The sequence below is a fragment of the Electrona antarctica genome (genome assembly GCF_951216825.1).
Source record: "Electrona antarctica genome assembly, chromosome: 1".
NCBI lineage: Eukaryota > Metazoa > Chordata > Actinopteri > Myctophiformes > Myctophidae > Electrona > Electrona antarctica.
Window position 1 is genome coordinate 18,594,927 of NC_136806.1, and position 10,000 is coordinate 18,604,926.

General features: G+C 45.2%; 1 protein-coding gene across 1 annotated transcript in view; it reads left to right on the top strand.

The window, feature by feature from the left end:
* The first annotated feature begins 5,210 nt into the window (after positions 1-5,210).
* ablim3 (actin binding LIM protein family, member 3) overlaps positions 5,211-10,000 on the top strand; it is a 102,368-nt gene continuing 97,578 nt past the window's right edge. Inside the window, exon 1 of the mRNA XM_079503457.1 lies at positions 5,211-5,911. Within this exon, the coding sequence (XP_079359583.1) occupies positions 5,899-5,911 (13 nt within the window). The 5' untranslated portion in view covers positions 5,211-5,898. The remainder of the gene's footprint in view (positions 5,912-10,000) is intronic.

The following is a 10,000-nucleotide window of genomic DNA, read 5'->3' on the forward strand; positions in this document are numbered from 1 at the left end:
GAGCCAATAGCTTTGCTGTAAATGGTAAATGGTGCATTTATATAGCGCCTTTATCCAAGGCGCTTTACATATATTGTGCATTACATTCACCCATTCATGCACACATTCATACACCGATGGCGGCGGAAACCATGCAAGGCACCAACCAGCATATCAGGAGCAATTAGGGGTTCAGAGTCTTGCTCAAGGACACTTCGACACTAACTCTGGGGGAGGCTGGGTTCGAACTGGCAGCCTTGCAGTTACCATCCAGCCACTCTACCCCTGAGCCACCGCCGCCCCTGTCTGCTAGCTCAGGGGAGAAATTGAATTTCAACCTTCATGTCAAAATTTTGGTCAAACCAGACACATTGTCAAAATGTCTCAATAGAAGAGCAGGGAGACTAAATAAAACCACCCAATTTACATAAGTAATTACATACTATTACAGTTGTAAGAAATGATACCTGATACCATTTTCTTTTACAAAAGTAGCTGATCTACAAGCTTAATTAAAAAGATTGTGCATTACAATCACACATCGATGTCGGAGGAAACCATGCAATGCAACGCTCATAGGTTAATTTGTGCCAACGGCCAAATAATTGTCCTCCCCGCTGTTGAAGGGAAAAGGTCTCCTGTACGTACGGCCAGTATAGCGTGAACCTCAGACATGGCCTGGTCCAGAACAAACAGAAAGCATGGGATGTTTACCGTTAAGTGTTCAGTTGGGGCCACCGGTTGACCGCAGCCAGCCCCAGAACATCCCTGTGACCCCCTGCCCGCCGCTCTCCCCTCGGCCTCCTGCGCTCAGGAAGGAACGCTTCCTGTTTTTCTGTCCTGTCAGTTTGTGAGACAAAAGCCACAAGGCGGAACTGACACAAGAGTGTTCTAGTCCCTCATATCAGTGGTTTACAACCAGTGGTCGGGGGGAGACCACCAGTGGTCCTTCAGGGGATTCCTGGTGGTCCCCGGCTAAATGATGGAGAGTGGCTTGGTAACCAAATGGACCGGACCCTCATAGATCTTTAACTCTTGAGAGCGTAAAATGAAACCCAATGGACCCGTGTGAGTGTCCATTTGGTTTCATTTTACGCTCTCGAGAGTTAAATTATTGTTAAACAATTACAGAATGTAGAACTGTTATTTTGATCAATGGTTTGCCTGTTATCAGTCCTATATATATTACCACATTAATACAGCATGGAATTGTGGACAAAAATATCATTCAACGATAATAAAATATTCTTTAGTTTAGAGGCTAAATCTTAAATCTCAATCTCAAATGGTGGTCTGTGGCTCCAATGCCGAACAAATAATGGGCCTTCCTTGATATGACAAAGGTTGAGATCATCCACTGCTTATACTCCAGGCCCACACACTCAAACTAATGCAAGCACGCACAATAGTAAAACCTATTTAACTGGGTAAATCACTGTTATATAGGACTTAAATAAGTGGGACTATGTGATAAAAAACAGTTAATGTTTCTCAGCTCAGTAAACAAGTCCAGTGAATCACTGCGGAATCCAGGACACATCTAACATGACCTGTTACGTTTCATTTACCGTGTCGCTACTTGAGTGCTTCATTCATAGTGATCTGAAGGGAGCAGGCAGGATGGTGTTGATCACATAGTGATCTGAAGAGAGCAGGCAGGATGATGTTGATCATTCATAGTGATCTGAAGGGAGCAGGCAGGATGGTGTTGATCACATAGTGATCTGAAGAGAGCAGGCAGGATGATGTTGATCATTCATAGTGATCTGAAGGGAGCAGGCAGGATGATGTTGATCACATAGTGATCTGAAGGGAGCAGGCAGGATGATGTTGATCACATAGTGATCTGAAGGGAGCAGGCAGGAGGATGTTGATCACATAGTGATCTGAAGGGAGGCAGGATGATGTTGACGGGACTTGATCAGTGGTTCCCAACCCTTTCTGGACCAGGGCCCACCCGTCTGCCCACTTCAGTTAAGTGATCACATGGGTGGGGCTGCATGCCTTTTCAGAGCATGGTTGTTAATGATCCATCAGTCGATTGCGTTCTGGCTTGGATCAATGGAACTTAGCTGTACACACTACCTATCTAAGGTGGTCTTTAGACGAGAATGGTGTTCATATAAAACGGCAAAATAAAGTATCGTTTGCTGGGGTCCGTTTAGACGAGAAGGGTGTTTTCAGAAGGTGAAAACGCAACAAAGTGAAACCACCTCCCAGAGTGGAAATCTTTGAGAACGCCGTTTTACCCCTTTTCCGTGTAAACAGGCAAAACGGTGAATCCGCAAAAAAAAAACTGACATCATGGCTCACGTTGGCTCGCAGCGCATATATTATTACATGCAGAGCCATATAATTATGATATGATGGAGTTCCTGATTTTACGGGGGCCAGTTTCGAATTGCAGCCATCCGTAGGTGCCCTTTGAGAGCGGTTTTGAAGGAGTCAAGGGATTTGCATGTCTTAATGACTGTTGGTAGGGCGTTCCACATTTTGGTGGCATAGGAGCGAAAATAATTTAGTCCCTTGTTTGTGCCGAATCTGGGTTGAACATGGTTCGTTGTCAGCCTGTCTGTCACCCGATGCGTTATAGAAAGCAGACAGCGAGCGACGGCCACAACCACGTTGTGTTCTGATTTGTTATAGATTTATAATGTTCTATTATTTTCTATACTAACTATTCTCAAACACATTTCCCAATGGAAATGGAGAAATATACGGTATTGTTTACTGTCGTGTCTCTTTAGTTTCTAGAGAGACTAAATGGTCACAGATCAATATTATTAAAATTATTTTTTTTTAACATCCAATATATATCCAGCTATAATGTAACATTAATGTTGAATAGCAAAACCCCGATAGGGTTGCGTGAAGGGGGAGCTGGCTCTTCTTCTTGTAGTAACGTGGGTGACTGGTCTATTTGGCAGCCCGTTACCGCCACCTAGCGATATTATAGCGTTTTCATAAAGTGTGCGTTCGTGTAAAGGGTCAATAAAAAATGAGAACGCAACGGGACTTTGCCGTTTTATCTGGAGATGGTCGCCGTGTAAAAGGAGTCTAAGTTCCTATATCAGAAATAAAAAAGTTTAAGTTATTGAAGTACTTCTTATATGAATGCTATTCATATGAAATATATCTTAGCGTCTAGCCAATTGAGGGTATGCACGTGACATCATCATCATACCCGGAAAATATGCGAGAACGCCTACTGAGTGGCAAACCACTACTTTCTGGGCTTGACAGCCCATTCATCCAAATAGAAAAGTCCTATCTGATTGCATTAAACGATGTTAAACAACGTTAAACTCACTTTGCCACTCACTTTGCCACTCGATTTGCCACTCACTTTATAAACGTGCATTTACCCTCTATTATTTAGGGACCCACTTGTGACATCCTCACAGCCCACCAGTGGGCCCCGGCCCACAGGTTGGGAATCACCGATCTATGTACTGTATGTTACAACACAAAGTCCACACCTTTGTTTTTTCCATGGTGGGCATCCTCTGAAAGCAACGAGACAATGGCATGGACAGACAGAGGGAGGGACTTTACAGTGAAGATACAGACAATTAGACGTCTTGTAGCCCCAGAGAGAGTGAGAGTGAGAGAGAGAGAGAGAGAGAGAGAGAGAGAGAGAGAGAGATAGAGAGAGAGAAGGGGCCAGCCTTCCCTCACATCCCTCCATTGTCTTGCTTCCCTCGAGGCCACAGAACCATAACTTCCTCTCTCTCTCTCTCTCTCTCTCTCTGTCTCTCTCTCTCTCTCTCTCTCTCTCTCTCTCTCTAACTCTAACTCTCTCTCTCTGTGTGTTCAGGAGTCAGGACAAACTGTAGGTTAGTTGGCACAGAATGCATACTCTGTGCAGTATGGGATGCAAGTAGACGCGCACAATCATCATCAGGATTTTTTTTGCATAGAAATGTATATTTCGGGGGGCAGGCGCATGCCACATATAGGCTTTGGCCTGACAGCGCGTTGCGTGTTCGAGTCCCGTTCATGACGACCTTTGCTGCATGTCTCTCCCCTTCTCTCTCTCTCCCTCTTTCCAGTCATGCTTCACTTGTATATATCAAAAACTAAAATCTTAAAAAGAAGTGTAGGCCTATATTTGTATGTCTTTTAATGTTTTGATGAATTGAAAATGGAGGACCCTTACTGTGTGTAAACAAGTCTTGGTGATTGGCAAAACAGAAGGAGATCCAAGGCACTCTGTTACAGTCATGTATAAAAGGCCTTTATTTAAATGGCATCAGCATTCAGCTCGGCAAAGAGCATAATAAAAACCACCAACGTGTTTTGGCTGTCAAGCCTTTGTCAGGGTCCCATGGTGCCTAAGACTTAGTGCTTTTACTGATTTTATCCTCTTAGCAGATTTTGTATTGACCTGTACTTTCTTTGAACTGTACCCATTCTACAAACTGTTAATACAAATGTCTGTCAATCAATCAATCAATCAATCAATCAATCAATCAATCAATCAATCAATCATTATCTGCTATTCTGCTTCGTGACAGCTGACAGTGACTTACACTTGATGGCTTCATCTGTTAGATTCATGATCCATTTCCCTCTTCAATTCACACACAACGAAACGCCTGGCTGGCTCTGCGAGGCCATACTGAGGCTAAACCAGGGTGAGGGGAATGTGCTACTTTGACCACTAGATGGCGATCCTCTCACGGTATTGTTGGTTGAGACCACAAGCGGCGCACTGGATCATTTTAAGTAGCCTCTCTGGAGATAATATAATACCTATAACTCTATGGATAATACACTGAGGTAAAGCGTTTGGCGACCTCATACTCTCATAGTCATATCCCATGGTTTGAATAATGGTTAGGCATCAATTTAATTTGATCGACACATTCTTGAAACGTGGCCTTGGATTCTACTAGTAGTAATTTAATTGATATGAAGTATCAGCTCAACGAAAAGGCTTGGGTATAATAATTGCCTGAGATGTTTGTCAACAGTTCGACCGCGGCATGTCTTGTCTCTGTAGAACTAGTTAGCCTACAGCAAAGTGTGCAGTCAATAATCCAATTAGTTAATTTGTTTACGGCTGGTTTCCAGGAGGGGGCGGTGTCCTAACAGTTTTAGCACCGTGGATGGATCAGAACTGATGGAAACCAGTGCGCCCCGACAGACGACACGCACGCCACACACGCACACACGCGCGCCGTTCGCTCCGTACGTTTTCCCGTGCGTGCACTCGAAACACACGCGCGCCCTGTGATGGGTGACGTCGCTTAACCCGGGTTGGAGAGAGAGAGAGAGAGAGAGAGCGAGCGAGCGCACGCAGACAGTAGGGGATATTCTAACAACACAAACACACACACGCACACGCGCGCGCACTATAGCTATAGGAATCAGACCGGAGCTTGCTTTGCTGCTGCTGACTGACACGAAGGTGGAATGCGACTGAGCAACATTGTATTGTCATCTCATCACCAGTTCAGTGTATAGGCTATACTGGCGTCAGTTTCTTTTCTTCCTCTCGCACACGCACGCACGCACACGCACGGGACAGCCAACAACAGACGCCCATACAGAGAGAGATCCATGCATGAGCCACGGGGATCCGTGCAACCTCTTCGTCTCTTTATTCCCTTCTATTGAGTGAATTTCTGTGTGGCTCTGCCTGCCCACCATCCACCTGACTGGAAGGAGAGAAAGCAGCCCTGTGTCTGTCGAGATGCACTGACTGATCGGCCAAGCATCATCCACACAGTTACTGTTGGACAATTATAGCTGTAATTTATGTGTATTGTATTTGATTATCGCGCGGACAGCCAGCAAGAAGAAAGAAACAAAGTGAACACACGTCTCCCTTCGAGCTTTTATGGGATTTATTTCCAAGGAAGCGGCTTTGTTTTGGATAACAAGTGAAGGACCGCCCGGCCGGCATCATTCATCATGAGTTCCAGTGGTAAGTCCGTTGGTTTCTTTGCGCGCTCCGCTTCTTAATTATTGGAGCTCACTGGGGACAATGCCCACGGGGACACATGGGGACAATAAAACTGTCGCACGCTAAAAAAAAAAGAAGAAGAAAGCCTCATATTATAATACATGCAAATCCAAATTGGCAAATGTTTTGCTGTGTAGCTCAAGCAGTTACACTGCCTAATCCTCATGTGTTGGCTCCGACTCCGAGAGTGTAGCCTACAAATAATGGACCATATTTTGTATACTCTCACAACTAAATTGAGGGATGGCTCTGTGGCTACCTTCCTTTGACAAAATCAAAAATATTTCTTGAATTGAGTAATGATGCCCTTTAAATTGCACACCGATCAGGTTCAAGTCTGATCCTTTAAAGCAGTGGTTCTCAAGTGGTCCGGCCGGGGACCACCAGTGGTCCTTGAGGGAGGGGGTCCCTGCAGCTAGATGGAGATGGGGAGTTAGTAACCACATGGACCCTTATAGATCTTTAACTCTTGAGAGTGCAAAATGAAACTGGTTTCATGTTATGCTCTCAAGAGTTAAATTGTTGTAAAACAACTGTATTAGGCCTACTTTATTTACAAGAAGTCTACATAATTAGAAAAATATTTGTTATTTTGATCAACATTTCATGCCTGTTATCTCTCCTAATGCTGACAACATCAATACAGCATTGTGGACAAAATCTTATCCAACGAGAACAAAGTTTTAGGTCTGAGAGGCTAAAAGTCATCAAATGGTGGTCCGTGCATGGCTCAAATGGTGGTCCGTGCATGGCTCAAATGGTGGTCCGTGCATGGCTCAAATGGTGGTCCGTGCATGGCTGAAATGGTGGTCCGTGCATGGCTCAAATGGTGGTCCGTGCATGGCTCAAATGGTGGTCCGTGCATGGCTCAAATGCAGAATAAATAATGGACCTTGATGAAATGAAAAGGGTTGAAAACCACTGCTTTGAAGAACACCTGCTGACAACAAAAGTGGTGAGTTCACAGGTGTGCGGATGAGATGGGGGTTTTACAGGGACACACTGTGTGTGTGTGTGTGTGTGTGTGTCACAGCTTGTTTGTGTGTGTCACTGTGTCCGTGTGTCCGTGTGAGCATGCACGCTGCTTGCGCGTGTGTGTGCGTGGAGGTCAGGTCACAGTAGTATATGCTAAATGTTTTTGGAGGAGCATTTTCGGGAGGGATTCATCCCACAGCCGTGTGTGTGTGTGTGTGTGTGTGTGTGTGTGTGTGTGTGTGTGTGTGTGTGTGTGTGTGTGTGTGTGTGTGTGTGTGTGTGCGTCGGCTGCGTTTTTGACTGTTTACTACCCTTGCACCTTCCCATTCCGTCTCTCGTAACTGGTGGTCTCCTCTTCCTCACCGCCACCATATAGCCATGACCTCCAAAAGGAAGACCACCCACCCAAGCCTCCTCCTTCAGCTGCTCTCTTAATAAAAGCCCACCTGGTGCACAACATCCCCCAGGCTTACCTACTGGTGTCTGCAGCCATGTCCCAGATCCCAGATCAGCTGCTAGTCTGTGTAGCGCTAAAGCCCCAGAGGCGGACAGGATTCTAACACTGACCCCACATCAGCTGACTATGACCCTGATCCGCTGTCAGCTGAGTCAGGGCTTTCCCAGCCTATGGGGCAGGTCAGCTGTGTGTGTGTGTGTGTGTGTGTGTGTGTGTGTGTGTGTGTGTGTGTGTGTGTGTGTGTGTGTGTGTGTGTGTGTGTGTGTGTGTGTGTGTGTGTGTGTGTGTGTGTGTGTGTGTGTGTGTGTGTGTGTGTGTGTGTGTGTGTGTGTGTGTGTGTGTGTGTGTGTGTGTGTGTGTGTGATGTACATATGTGTACTGTCTGAGTTAGTGTTTGTGCAGTAATCATACTAATAAAGAATAAATTATACATCAGACTTATGGCACTTTTGTCTTAGTAGTTTTTCTTAGTAGTTTTTTTTTTGTTTTTTAGTTAGAGATTTTCGATACAAATCAAAATAAACCACTTTATTAGAAGGGAGACTGAGGGAGACTTTGAACACGGCAAGGGTGGGGGCGACTTTGATGTGAGGAGGGAGTGAGATCCAGACAAACCCTCTGTGTGTTGTCTTGTTTTGGGGATGTCCAAGAGGTTGTTATCACCCGGCCTGAGGGGGCGGGAGGGGCCGAGGGGGGCGTGGTGTTGGAGGAGGTCAATGAGGTAGCGGGGGAGCCTGGTTTTTGAGGGCCTTTGCGTGGTGATCAGTATGTTGAAATCTATTCTGTGTTGTACTGGGAGCCAGTGAAGGTTGTGAGTGGAGGACTGGGGTGTGATGTAGTGGTCTCTGGATCTTGTTCTGGTGAGGAGGTGGGCAGCAGTGTTTTGCGCATATTGACTTAAGCAATTGATGCAATGGGCTCTATGGACACACAGTATTTTAGAAAGAACTCCCTACTTCCTTCACAGGTGTTACCGATGATACTAATGAAGGCTCTGTTCCATCTGGTCTAGTCTCTCGAGACAGACTGTTCAAATTCAAGGAAAAGAGGGTTCTCAGATAGATTCTGGTCAAACGGAGTCAGGCTGCTGCTATGGCTCATTAGAAACACTCTGCCGACTGCTACCCCAGTGTCCTTGAGTGGGTTCCAAATGGCCCCGTACGGGTCTGTAACTCTGAGAGTGTACAAATGGAACCAAATGGTCCAATTTGTTACACTCTCAGAGTTATGGGGGGTCCTTGAAATTACAAAGTTTGAAAACCACTCTACACTAAATGGAACAGAGCCTTAATTAGTATCCTCGGTAACATCGGTAACACCTGTGAAGGAAGTAGGGAAGCAGCCCAGAAGTATAGGAAGAGTTATTCTGTGTGCATACTAGAGCCCAGTATTTGTCCAATCATATAGTAGTAGCAGCTGTGGTTGACAGGTGGAACCATTTAGAGCCCGACTGATGCTACATTTTGGAGGTACCTACTCTAGATCATCAACGTTTTCACCCATATTTGGTAAAACAAAGACATGAGAGGTTTCTGCCCGACGTAGCGCTGCACAATTAATCGAAAAAAGGTCGAGCTCTAGATACCTATGCCATGTCATTTCTAAATGTGTCGAGTCGTGCAGCACTAGTTGGCTGTCCAATTCATTTTAGTTACTCTTATGTTTTTTCTACAAGAGAGATACAGTACTTTAAGAGAGGTTTAAAGCCCAAACCACACCAAAGGTCGGGACGGGACAAAACGGTTTTTAAGGTCAACCACACCAATGCAACTCCTTGCAATTCAATGAGTTGCATTGTTGTGGTTTACCTTAAAAAACGTTTTGAACCCGACCCGTCCCTTTGGTGTGGTTTGGGCTTAAGCACTTTGATGTGGTCTGTTTAAAGTAGTTGGCTCCAGGTGCTACATTTTGTATGTAGTAATGTTCAGCAACTACAGACAAAAGACAATAAATATTTTCATGGGGGGAAAAAAACAGAATTGCGTGACAATCGTGATCTCAATATTCTTGTGGAGGAAAATCGAGATTGACATTTGAGCAACACACTAGCAACGATATGATATATTGGTCTGGCTCTTTGGACTCTGTACAGCCAGCAATGAAGGAACTCCTTTGCATATGTCAGCTGTTCCACACACTGTGGACACGCACACACTTTCATGTTGCAATAAAGATGTCATCTTGTATCAAATAATAAAACCCGTCATGCATACTCTGACCAAGGAAGGTTCTTATATGGAACTATTTTTGCGACAGGGATAACTTCTTGTTTTGACATCCACTGCCTGTCTGTCTGTGTGCGGGCAAGTTGCTGTGTACAAGGTAATTTTCGAACCGACACACACACACACACACACACACACACACACACACACACACACACACACACACACACACACACACATATACTGTACCAGCCGCCCCAACCTCCATCCTTCATGTCTATGAGTGTTTCATGGAGTCATTCATAATGGAGCTTGTCATTGCACGCTGTTAGCTTATTAATTCATTGCTCTTCGCAATTGCTGTGTGCGTGAGTGTTGCCTCTGTGGCGCTTGTGTGTGTGTGTGTGTGTGTGTATGCGTGTGCGCGTGCACGTGTGCGTGCGTGCGTGTGTG